The sequence below is a fragment of the Sinocyclocheilus rhinocerous genome, unplaced genomic scaffold, assembly GCF_001515625.1.
Source record: "Sinocyclocheilus rhinocerous isolate Xijiao unplaced genomic scaffold, SAMN03320098_v1.1 scaffold4226, whole genome shotgun sequence".
In the NCBI taxonomy this organism is placed as follows: domain Eukaryota; kingdom Metazoa; phylum Chordata; class Actinopteri; order Cypriniformes; family Cyprinidae; genus Sinocyclocheilus; species Sinocyclocheilus rhinocerous.
The window spans coordinates 174,689-187,821 of NW_015656248.1; the positions used below are offsets into that span (position 1 = coordinate 174,689).

Here is a 13,133-nt window from a genome sequence, read left to right on the forward strand (position 1 = left end):
TTCTAGATTTTCTGTGTTAAGGTGTGCCAGGTCAGTAGATGCCAATGTTCTTGTTTAATTAAATTCCTTATAATAAGGAGGAGGAGAAGGTCATCCATTTTATTCAGATAATGATCTATGAGTTTAATCAGTCAGTCAGATCTTTTTGAAACGGTAAATATTTTTGATATTCAGTTCTTTGACAACAGTGATGGGAAAACTTTGCCTTTAAAGGGACAGTTCACGCTCATCATTTAGTCACACTCATACATATGATGAATGTCAGTGGACATGTCAGTTTTATGTTGACATTTGACTTTCTTATCTAATTATAGGGCTCTTACGATATCAGTTTTTTACCACATGATTATTGTGACCAAAATAATTCAAGTAATTAAAGTATTATCACAATATCTATTGAAATATGGAGGAAATAAATAATGTTATCAGTCAAATTCATCATTAGCTTTGTTTAATTTGTTTTTTCTGTCTTTTGTTTTTTTTTTGCAAAAAAAAATCAAGCTCGAAATATGACTGTAGGGAGGTGCAGAGAGTTTGCAACTATAATACGAAAAACGCTAGCTGTTGATCGGCGCTTCCAGCATACTGGGGAGTCTTAACACCTCGTCTTTTTTTAGGGAATCCAAAAACTCCCACACTGATGAGCTAACTTTTTTTTGGTGCAGGTAGAGTGTCTCTTTTTTTGTCTGTCATCTCCTCCAACATGGTTTTGAGTACCAGTAGTCGCTACACACTACATCGTCTGCTGTTTTCTGTTTTATGATGAGTGGCAACCGGCATTAAGGCGCAAAACCTCCACCTACCATGTTCAAGTGTCAACCAGATAGTTACTAGCCTGGATTATTTATGATATTATTATATGTAGTATTCACACAATATAAATATATATATTTTTTAAATATCACAGTTGTTGTCAATACTATATTGTGAATGCAAGCGAAAAGGGGTAACTACAACCAGCCAACTGTTGATAGAAGTAGGAAAGCAGAACTTTTCTGTCATCACTAATTTATTTCTGGACTTGGGAGCTAAAGCACAGAACAGAAGCGGAGAATTGTGGGAGATGTGCGGGGGAACACCAGACTTTACCAGTAATGAGAATGTGGGTCTCTGCAGTTCGGTTCTTTGACAAATGATAAATGTTTTTCATACCTGGCTGAAAAGCTACACTCAAATGCCTTGGTGCCTTATATGCTGCGGGTTCATGCACAAGTATTTTTTTCAAGTTCAATCGTATTTTGAGGAATGTTTTTTTTTTTTTTTTTACTAGCCTGTCAAGTACATTACCAGACACATGTTTGGAATTCACCGTGCTCCACCATAAATGATAAAGAAATCTTTTGCTCATTGGCCATATGGACTCCTCGTTGTTCTGCATGAGCAGTGTGTCAGAGATATTATCCCTCACACAGCTGGAGACCACATTATACATGCAAAATGCCAACAACAGTCCGCTATCAATTCTGTGTACTGTTTGGTGCTCTGCGCGTGAACAGAGGACTCTAATTATTTCACTAGTTGCTCAAAGTTGCCAAATTTGTGCTGTGAAAAGGGAAGCAATTATTTGCATCTTTTTCTCTCTCTCTTCCTTTTGTCTGCGCTGGCACATGAGTTGCAAACGTCCCCTCTAATCAAATCAGATCAATGAAGAATTGTAAGGAGGCAGAGGCGTCAAATCATGCATGTCAGACACAATGCAAAAAGTGCAGGGTGGATGGAAGTGGGGTGGGGTACAGAAGCAAGGCCGTGTCTGCCTCCACCAGCACCAGCTGTGCCTGCTTTATGGATGCAGCCATGGACAGACAACAGATGGGGCTTCTTCTCAAGTTTGTTATTTAATGGTCGCTGTTTTGCTTTTTCACCCTTATTATTCCACCTACAACTCCAATCTGCCATTTTAAGCTAAAAACTGATGTTTCTATTTACCTAGATTGTGTGGTAGCAATTCATTACGTTTTGGATAAAACATTGCATCCAGGGCAGAAGGAAATGATTACTTACTAAACGTAAGACTTACTGAATGAAATACTTGCTTACTACTTTTTTTTTTTTTTTTTAAAGAAATTACTTTTATTCAACAAGGATGCATTAATATATTCAAAAGTGACAGTGACATTTATAATGTTACAAATATTTATATTTCAAATAAATGCTGTTCTTTTGAACTTTCTATTTAGTAAAGAATCCTGAAAAATTGTATCCACAAAAATATTAAGCAGCACAATTGTTTTCAACATTGATAATAGTGCGAACATCTTCTTGAGCACCAAATCAACATATTAGAATGATTTTGAAGACTGAAGTATTGAAAATTGAGCTTTACGATGACAAGAGTAAATTACACTTTAAAATATATTGAAATAGAAATCTGTAATAATTATAATAATATTTCACAATATTACTGTTTTTACTATATTTCTTTACTGTATTTTTGCCATCACAGGAATACATTACATTTTAAAATATTGTACTGTATTATGAGATACGTCTATGCTTGTTCTTCTAAGCACATATAACAACTATCTGTACATTTACTATTCACGTTCATAGTAATGTGTTTATATTATTTAGTCAAAATGATATTCTTTTCTAATTTTGTGTTTAGTTGTATTACTGTGAGTCATGTAAGCCAAATTGTGTGTGTGTGTGTGTGTGTGTGTGTGTGTGAGTATACTTGGCCAGTAAAACTCTTTCAAATTTCTGAAAACTGAACAGTTTAAATAATAAATAAAAAAAAATAGTAAAACTGAAACAATTGAAATTATTCTACAATAATTATTCCACCGTAGTACATTTTAATCCAGTTTTGTGTAAAACAAACACATAAATGAATAAATAAATAAACAATGTCCTAAACTTTTGCACATCATTTTCAAATTTTCTGGAAATGAAGGTCAGAATAAAGACATTGCATTGGGTTGTATACTGCTCATGGAAAATGTATTGTAGTTCATCTCAGTTGGATCAAGGTTAACTGGTTTGTTTTGACCCTAGTAGCCTCTGCTGATTTATACCATAACTACACACTCTGGTATTATGCTGTAGGTATTATAGTCATCTGGGTAGTTTATATACAGTATATGTATTATCAAAGCAATAGTAGCAGTGTGCCAGCAATAGCAAACTGCACGACAGTCTATGAAAAATCCTTCGCTTTTGCTGTAATACGGGGAAAAAAATGGTTATTGAAGCCATCAATGAATTGCTCTTGGCGTGTCCAGGTAAATGCCCCACTTATTACCAAGAAGACAGACCCGACGCCTTGAGACTATCTTAGTTCTGGTGTATGGCTGCAGAAGTGATTTGCAGAACGGTTCGTGCTAAAATGAATGAGTCTTCTAATCAAGCTCAGAGCGAATTAGACCTTGACAATACACCAGAGATAATGAGCGACACATGACTCAGAAAACCATCTATGCAGCGACACCTGCCCAGTGGTGCAAATCCACCAAAATAGACCTTAATGAAATGAGAATGTGTTCTGCCGCCATTACAGCACATACCTCTAGTGTGTCAAGGCTACTTATGAAGCGAAGGCTCTGAGATTTTCGGAGGTTAGGTGCATTAAGCATTAGAGCAAATGATGGAAAATATGTGGTTTTGATTAGCTGCTTCTTCTGATATATTGATATTGATGTTTACTGTCATAATGAAAGCTGCAAAGAATAAATGGTGGATGATTTGCTTGCTTCTTGCATGGGACATCGTCATAGCACTGGCCAGGGAGTCAGCCGTTTCGAAGGTGTCCCGTTGTCAAAATCACTCGAGTGCACCGAAACGTTCAATCCCTTGAAAATACCCAGACTGCATCGGCTGCTCATTATATTCACTAACCAGAAATGTCTTCGTAAGTCTTTCAAGCGTAATTATATGAAGACAAAACCTTATTTTTTTCTGTTTTTAAAAGAGATTTTGTTTGTAATTATCTATCTCTAATATGAAGGGAACAATCCTGCAAGCTTTTTTTTTTGTAAAGTATTATACAGGATTCAGGCTTATATAGATTCAGAGTAGTTAGAAAAAGATTAAAAAGACCTCTCTTTATTTTTTATTTATTCATTCATTAATGTATTTTCTGCCATTTTTTTTCAACTGAGATACTAATATTTATATTGTAAGCATGTGGTTACTTTCTTTATTGCTGTGTATGTATTTAATGTCTGAATGCAATTACTTATATTCAGATGTTTTTTTGGAAAGAAATCTCTTTATGCGTGCAAAGCCTGCATTTATTTGTTCAAATATAAGTAAGTAACAGTAATATTGTGAAATATTATTACAATTTACAGTTGTTTTCTATTTTAATATATCTGACACGTGATGACAAGCTGAATTTTGTCACGTCACGTGATCCTTCAAAAATCATTCTAATATGCTGCTCAAGAAACATTTCTTATTATTATCAAAGTCAACTTTTGGATGGATAAAAATGAAACAGTTCCATTCAGGTAAATGAAAATAGAATTGTATTGAAATAGAATTTTTTGAACAATATAAAATTCATCATTTTTGATCAATTTATTGCATCCATGCTGAATAAAAGTGTAACACTTTTGAGCAAGGGTGCAATAAATTGATCCTGACCCCAAACTTTTGAATGGTATAGTGTATGTATATTATCTGCTTTTTTATTTTTTTATTTTTAAGAAAATTTAGATCATGGAAATTAAGTATCAAATACTTTTGAAAAAAAAATCATTTGAATAAATAGTAAATAAACATTTTCTAACAAAAAGTGCAAAGTAACAAGTAGAAAAAAAGAAAAACATTAATTTTTAAGTAAATATAATCGGCGATATATTGCGTCACCAAAAATTATTGAGGTCATATACATATATTGCGCGATAAGTCGATATATTGATTATTGCGACAGGCCTAGTTTTAATGCACAATGTCATAATCATGTCATCAGTGTATAAGTATTGAGCAGATGAAAGCCTTTGTTAATTCTCTGAATATGTGTTATACTATACTGTTATACTAATTCTCATGACAGAGAATTTTGGAAATGACATGCACATACAATTTAGTGGCTTTTTAAAGATTTTTTATTTTTTATTTCATGTCTTGAAAAATATCTAATTATAGGATGACTATTGAGGCAGTGAATCCCACAGCATAATTAATCACACACACCACTGCAAGCCAATTAGCTCTTTCCGTTGCCCCGCCCCCTCTCTTCTCGTCTACTGAATAGCATTTCAGTACTGGAAGAGGCTGTCACTGCTGACGACTGCGCGGTTATTGTTTAACTGCATTGAACTGACAGATGTGCCAGCAGACTCTCGCTCCCTACCTTATAAAGTAATAACATGGCTAACTGACCTCAACAGGAAGCCAGCAGTGATATGCGGTTGACATTCGACAGCGCTGTGGGTTGAAAAAGCCAGTGAAAATGACTCTCAGGCAGTAGTCCAGTACAAACGACGGAAACAGAGGAATGTGCACTCTGGAAAGCTAATGTATTCTTTTAGCGTGATTCCTAGACATTTAATACCTCTTTGTTTGGTGTGATTGTGTTTCTCTGTGTGGAGATGGTAAGAAAAGAGGCTGGCTGAGCGAAGGGGTTGTACTATGCCGTTCGACAATGATGAATGTGTTTAGGGCAGGAGTACCTGCATGAGAGAAGCAGAGGTTCACATGATGAAACTCTGCATTGTAATTTGCCATGGTGTGCCATAATAAATAAAAGCTCTTGGATTCCCCCACCACCTCTCCGTCTTTAATCTCTCCACCTCCCTTTCTCACACCTTAAGTCTTCGTGCAATTACACTGTGAAAAATTGTCTCCGAATCTATACAGATCTTCGGATCTTTAATTGGAGCATACACCACGACATCTGTCGTATACTGAAACCAATGTGGTTTTTACAGCTACTCATCTCTTGATAACACTGCCAACTGTGATCCTGTAATGGTGAAAACAAAACAGTCCAGTTTAAAAAACCTTAGTGTAGTCTGTTAAAGCGTAGTTATCAGTGGCATGTTCAAATACATTGATGTTCAAACGTTTGGGGTCTGTTTTTGAAAGAAGTCTCTTATGCTCACCAAGGCTACATTTATTTGATCAATAATAAAGGAAAACAAGTAATATTGTGAAATATTATTACAGTTTCAAGTAACTGTTTTCCATGTTAATGTATTCAAATTTTTTATTTATTCCTACGATGGCAAAGCTGAATTTTCAGCATCATTACTCCAGTCTTTAGTGTCACATGATCCTTCAGAAATTATTCTAATATGCTGATTTGCTGCTCAAGAAACATTTATTGTTATTATTATTATTAGCAATGTTGAAAACAGTTGTGCTGCTTAATATTTTTTGTGGAAACCGTGATACTTTTTTTCAGGATTCACTGAGAACATTCAAAAGATCAGCGTTTATTTGGAAGATAAATCTTTTGTATCATAATAAATGTCTTTACTGTCACTTTCGAACAATTTAATGTGTCCTTGTTGATTAAAAAATCAAACCGACCCCAAACTGTTTGTTACATTTCCATTTCTTATTAACACTGGTGCTGGATTGAAGGCACACCACTTTGAGCAAGGAACCAAATCTTTTTATATCTGGCATAATTAATCAGATTTTGCCAAATAAATGTCTCAGATTTCCACTGTGCTCAGTAATAATTTTTTGTTGATGAATTTCAATCCCCAACTCTTGTCTTGTCTTTATTTTCTCAAAATAAATAGTTCCTGCTTCTTTAAGATGATTCATTTATGTTGTTGTATTCCTCATTTTTAAAATCACTTTTCATAAAGGTGTGTGCTTAAAGAAGAAATGTGAATGTAAAGCAGCATTCAAAGAACACAAGCTATTGGTTGGATCCTGGAATCAGTAAAAATTGCAGACAGTTCAAAGTCTTTTATGTGAATTATTCACCAAGTGGAGAAACGACAATAGTGTTTGATCTTTCTCTCCAGAGTCTGAGGTGGGAGTTGTTGTGCAGTTTGCCATGAGAAATATCACACAAGAAATCATCAGAAGCGATGCAAATGCAATGACAGTTTCCCTCCATTTGAAGGGATCATAAGGCTCTCTCAGTGGGAGTTGCCCCCCCCACTTCCACGAGTATTTTCATATCATGATACGCATGTATATATATATATGTCTTGTTGTGACACTGTATTTCATGTGCTCGGTTTATTTGATGATGGTTACTGAGTGGATTTTAGCCTGTAACTAATCCATCTATTTCCTGTTTGTTTCACAATTTTTGTGCAGGGTCTTCTCGAGGAATGTCAGTACCTCTTTCAACCTCAGCTCATTGTTCAGAGGCTCATTGGGATTTCAGTGCTGTATCCTGGTTACTTCATTGACCAGATGATTCCTCTTCACAATAGATCTGTACTCTACAAGTGAGTGACTGTTTTTAAGGTGAATCATATCCAAGCAGACTTAAACACACACACACACACACACACACACACACACACACAGACAGGGGAGGACTGGTACAAAATTTCAGGCTGGGAAATCTCACACTCATCCAGGCCGTCCCATACACCCACAACAAATTCTGAAACAAGGACAACCCTATTCTAAATAGCCTAACCCAATTTCTAAATTGCCTAAATGTCAGTTACATCATTACAAAATCTTTATAGTAAAATCCTAATTCTGAACATGTTATTGCATTATAATGAGTCATATTTTCCCTTACGAAAATTAACCATTGTTAATTTTTGTAATGGTTGTGTTGTTGTCTGCCCTAGCTCCCTCTAAACCTATTATAAAATGATGTGATTATTTGTCTGCTAAATTACTACTGCAACCTTACAATAGATAATAATGATGTCCTTTAGCATACAGTGTTTTGAGTGATGAGTAATGGGCTGCTACTGTTAACAGGTGCTAGCAGTTTAATACTTAACTAAGTAAACAAAGACAAAACTACAATAGCCTATTTACAGATGAAACTGACCTGCACTTGAAGTCCTGAACAGGTCAGTAATTTTGCCTCTCTGCTCTACCTGGGCGCTTCCACTCCATTCTCGAGTCTCTCGCATTGATTACTCTGATCGAAACCGTTTGGCGGAGGTGTGAGCAGAATCTTAGCGTTGCCAGTCACGACTACTATTTCATGATTTATTGGAGATTTTTTATCCAATGTCAAATTTGGAAATAATCGCTTTAGTACATTTGGCAGGCAATTAAATATATTTAAAAAAAAAAACAGGGCAGAGGGGCTGGTGACCTGGCAACCGATTTGGCGTTTTTTTTTCTTTCTTTTTTTTTTAAACACACACACACACACACACACACACACACACACACACAATATAGAGAAAAGTCTGTCATTTACACTAACATTGACATGTCTAGGGTAATTTTTCCCAGAAAGATTACTACTTTTATTAATACCTTCATTCAGCAAGAGTGCATTAAAAGTGACAGCAAATACATTTATAATGTTACAAATAATTTATTTTAAATAAAAACTTTCTGTTCATCAAAGAATCCTGAAAAAACATATAGTTTCCACAAAAATATTAAGCAGCACAACTGTTTTCAACATTGATAATAAGAAGAAATGTTTTTTGAGTACCAAATCAGCATATTAGAATGATTTCTGAAGGATCATGTCACACTGAAAATTCAGCGTTTCAATCAGTAAATTCTATTTTAAAATATATTAAACCGAAAAGTTTTTTCTTCAATTGTAATTAAAAAAATGAAGCCTTGGTGAGACTTCTTTCGAAAGCATAAAAAATCATACCGACCCCAAATTCTTGAATGGAGCTATAATCACCCTCATGTTATTCCAAACCCTTAAATAAAACAATTTTTTTTAAGATTGTGAACATTTCTACTCTATTGTCATCTTCGCAGACTTTCACCACACATTTTTCCATATCAGACACATGAACGTACACACCGTGCAAGTAACTCACCTTTTCTCTCCCTCTTTCTGCTCTCAACACTTTAACATTCCACACACATCTTTCTCTCAAGCTTCCCTCTGTTTCAGGCTTCTACTCTCATTAGTTTCAGATATTAAAGCTCTCCTCTCAATTAGCAAATAAAGCTTTCTAAATGAAAAAGAGGAAAATAGAGGAGGGAGAGGTGATGAAATGCATTCATAAACAACAGGGTACACAGAAAAGACCTCGAGCACTGGACATTATGAAGATGGGCTTTTTTGTATCATTAAAAGCTGGTTTCCAGCGAACATTTCAGAAGGACAATGCACTGTATGCTGTGACACTTGGGAAGCTGCTGTTTAATGAATGGCTGGAGAATAGTATATACTATTTTATAACTTATACAGGATATCTGCCTCATGAAATAATGTACAGGTGCATCTCAATAAATTAGAATGTCGTGGAAAAGTTCATTTATTTCAGTAATTCAACTCAAATTGTGAAACTCGTGTATTAAATCAATAACCTGGGCTTCCATACCACCTCAGCAGTGCCACAAACTGATCACCTCCATGCCACGCTGAATTGAGGCAGTAATTAAAGCAAAATGAGCCCCTACCAAGTATTGAGTACATGTACAGTAAATGAACATACTTTCCAGAAGGCCAACTATTCACTAAAAATGTTTTTTTTATTGGTTTTATTTTATTGGTTTTTGTTAAATGTGAGCCAAAATCATCACAATTAAAAGAACCAAAGATTTAAACTATCAGTCTGTGTGCATTGAATTTATTTAATACACGAGTTTCACAATTTGAGTTGAATTACTGAAATAAATGAACTTTTCCACGACATTCTAATTTATTGAGATGCACCTGTATATGAAGAAATGTCTGTAATATGTATATAACTTTATATGTCAAATATAGTTATTATGCATAGCTCTTGTTATTTAGACTGACAAAGATTAGTCAAGTTTGTCAATTAAATTAATTTTTTTATAAGAATTTGTATTATTCATAATAGGACATGCTATTTAATCAGTTGTGAAATACAAAACAGTGCTGCGTAAAATTGGAAGAAGGGATAAATTCACCATGCAATAAATTATTATAATTTTTTTCATTTCAAGGCAAATTTCAAAGACCAAGTTCACGTTCCAAAACACTTTTTTTTCCAGAAGCGATCCAGCGGATCTGTAAACAAATTGTGTTCTGTTTGATTGAGCATTTGGAGTGCTGTTCATATCGTTAATTATCAAAAACCAAAAGACAAAGCCAATTGTGTCATGGCCAAAAATCTAGATATTAATTATTTATTCTAACTTCACAGTTGTTCTCAATCTCTGTTCAAACTGAAAAGGGCAACTTGCATTAGTTTCCTGATTAGTTGTTATTGATGTAGAAAATGAAGACAGAGAGATATCACTTAATTATTTTATGCATTTTCAACAAGTTTGTTAAAATGGGCTGAAGTTTAAAGTTCTCCGGAGAGTACAAAAGCACATTCCCTTTTAAATATTTCCTTGGCATTTCAATAAGAATACCAGTATTGTTCAGCACTGTCTTTGTATCTCATGAGACAATGTCTGCTACAGTCAGTGTACCTTTCAAGCAGATGTCCTCTACATTTCTCTCCCTTGTACCTGGCAGAGTGTTCATCCCAAACTACATCTCTCGGGTGAAGGTACAGCTTGTGGACTGCAATACAAAGAACAAAAGTGGGGAGAGCTGTCCGGTTTTGTTGAAAATCCGCTCGAGGGCCCCGCCGGTGCATAACTCTAGCGCCGTGGACTGCAGAGAGAATGTTCCCTGTGAGCTGGAGGTCCCACTGCCATCCTGGGAGCAGTGGTACTATATTTTGGTGGAGCGTTACCTCAGTAGCTCAGATGTGTACTTTCGCATTGGCGTTCAGGTTAAAGGTAAGAGCTTGTTTTAACTTTGAGTTTGTATTGGATTAATCATAGTTTCATAATCAACCTGATCATTCCATCCTCCACAACAATCACTCTGTATTCTCTATTTCTTTCTGAATCTTTTGTCATCATGTAGGGCTTTGCAAAGCCTTTAGCTCTGTATGAACATACAATGGCCCCAAAAGTATTTAGACACTTGTGAATCCCCCCCAAAAAAGCCTGAATTTCATTGCATAGATAACATAACAACAAACAATTCTGCAAATAACTTGAGTTTTTTTTTATTTTTATAAACTTCACTTTTCTTTTTCTTTTTTCAAAGTGATTTTAGTGAATGTATGAAGTTCTCCTCTAGTTCACACAGGTACAGTATCCTAGCAGATTAACCACATCATAATTAATGTGTCCCTGAAAATCTGACGACCAGAAAGTGTCCAAATACAGTTTGTCTTAGTTTTTAAAAGCATATCTATTGTTTTATACTTTGATCCAAAATCTAATATTTATTGTTATTTTATTTTGATAATATTTATTAATGTTTTGCTTAAAAAGTTCAAACATATTATTACATTATATTATATTTCCTTAAAATATATTATTGTCCAAATATTTTGGGTCAGTATTTTTTTAGCAAGTTAATACTGTTAATCAGCAATGATGCAAAACTGTTTTCAACATAAGAAATGTTTCTTGAGCACCATATCAGCATATTAGATTAATTTGTGAAATATCATGTGACTGAACATTCAGTTTTGCCATAACAAGAATAAATTGTGATAATTTGCAATTGCAATATTACTATATTTACTATATTTTTGATTAAATAAATGTAGCCTTGAAAATAAGATAATTCTTTAAAAAAAATACAGTAAATAATAAAAAATCTCACTGGCCTCAAACTTTGTTACAGTAGTGTACAGTAAATGTCACTTGGTTTGGTATGATATAATGAGTGACATTTATTCATTAAAACTTACAAGTACATTTCTTTGGGTCAACTGTGAGTGTAATTTTTTACCATCATCTGTTAATCTGCAACAGGTAGAATTTAAGGCAGGAATCCATATTGCAATGCCGTAAAGTCAAAGTTTTGGGGTCTTACATGTCATTTACCATGAGCTTTCAGCCAGTAATATAAAATCACTCTATAAATAGGTCCACCTGGTACCATATTTTCCAGCCAGTGTTTGGGGGAACGTTACTGGATGCCAGTACATTCTCTGATTCATTGATGGCCTGTAGTGCTTTAGGTTGCAACAATCCCAGCAGACTCCGGTGGAAATATTTTAGTCTGGCACAAATGAGAGGGCAACAGCTTGCAGATTTGATCTGGGCTTCATTAATTCTTTATTGGGATTTATCAGTACAAATGTTACAGGCATATGGCTTCTAGTCATTGTTTGATTTCAGCATCGCGATGAATTGCATTTGAGCATATTAAAGCTACCTGGCTGGAACACATTTCGACTTCACTGCTAGAAGGGTTTTCACAAAGGCAGGTGTTCTCATGGCCCAGGTGGAGTTGGGAAATTAAAGTGTGTTTAGAGAGAGACAGGCTTTGTTATGAATCTCTGTGACAAATTGGAACCTCAGTGGGCTCAGATGAGGACCCTGTCATGGATTGGAGCCTCCACCTTTTATTCTGCCTGATGTTACAATGAACTGTTGATGAATTCAGTACTTTTCTGTGTCTTGAATCGTCGTGATGAATATGGCAATTGGGCTGCTCGCAAAGTGTGAAATAGACGGGGCACTCAATTCAGTCCCATGGACCGTATTACTGCAGAATCGGGAAGTTGCACGCTCACTTTAAAACACTCGCTTTGAGTTAGATTAGCTCTTTCTGCTTAAATCTGTACGTTGTTTCGAATTACACAGCTGTTGTTTATAGTGTGTCAATATGAACTGATTTTGTCAGAATGTCTGATTGGATCTCAGTTTTAGAGCATTAATATATTATGTTAACTATCATTCACAACTTAAATGACCTTCCTATGAAAACACCTCTAGTTTACAAGGTCAGAATTGAATTTCCCTCCTCACAAGAGAAACGCTGTTAGCAAAAATTCCCCTCTCTGCTTCTTTCAAATCTACCACGTTCTCTCATTTTGTGTGAGGTTTCTCTGTTCGTCTGTTCCCCCATTTTTCCTCCACGTCCTGCGGTGCAGCAGAATCCCTGCCTTTGTTACAGCCTTGATGCCAAGGGATGTTGGCGCTGATGGCTCGGTAAGAGGGGATGAAGAGGAGGGCCATTGATGTTCAATGAGGCTGAACAGTCTCAGACCAGCTTAGATAAAGCACTCACAGGGGGAACAATTGGCCATGATGAGACGGTGTACCTGCGGAGAGCA

At 35.4% G+C, this 13,133-nt stretch overlaps 1 protein-coding gene across 1 annotated transcript in view; it reads left to right on the forward strand.

Annotated features, from left to right (window-relative positions):
- Positions 1 to 10,788, forward strand: part of LOC107719930 (transmembrane protein 8A-like) — a gene marked incomplete at its 3' end in the record, with an annotated part of 67,897 nt that extends 57,109 nt beyond the window's left edge. Inside the window, exons 4-5 of the mRNA XM_016527484.1 lie at positions 7,228 to 7,361; positions 10,520 to 10,788. Coding sequence (XP_016382970.1) covers positions 7,228 to 7,361; positions 10,520 to 10,788 — 403 coding nt within the window. The remainder of the gene's footprint in view (positions 1 to 7,227; positions 7,362 to 10,519) is intronic.
- Positions 10,789 to 13,133: the final 2,345 nt, after the last annotated feature.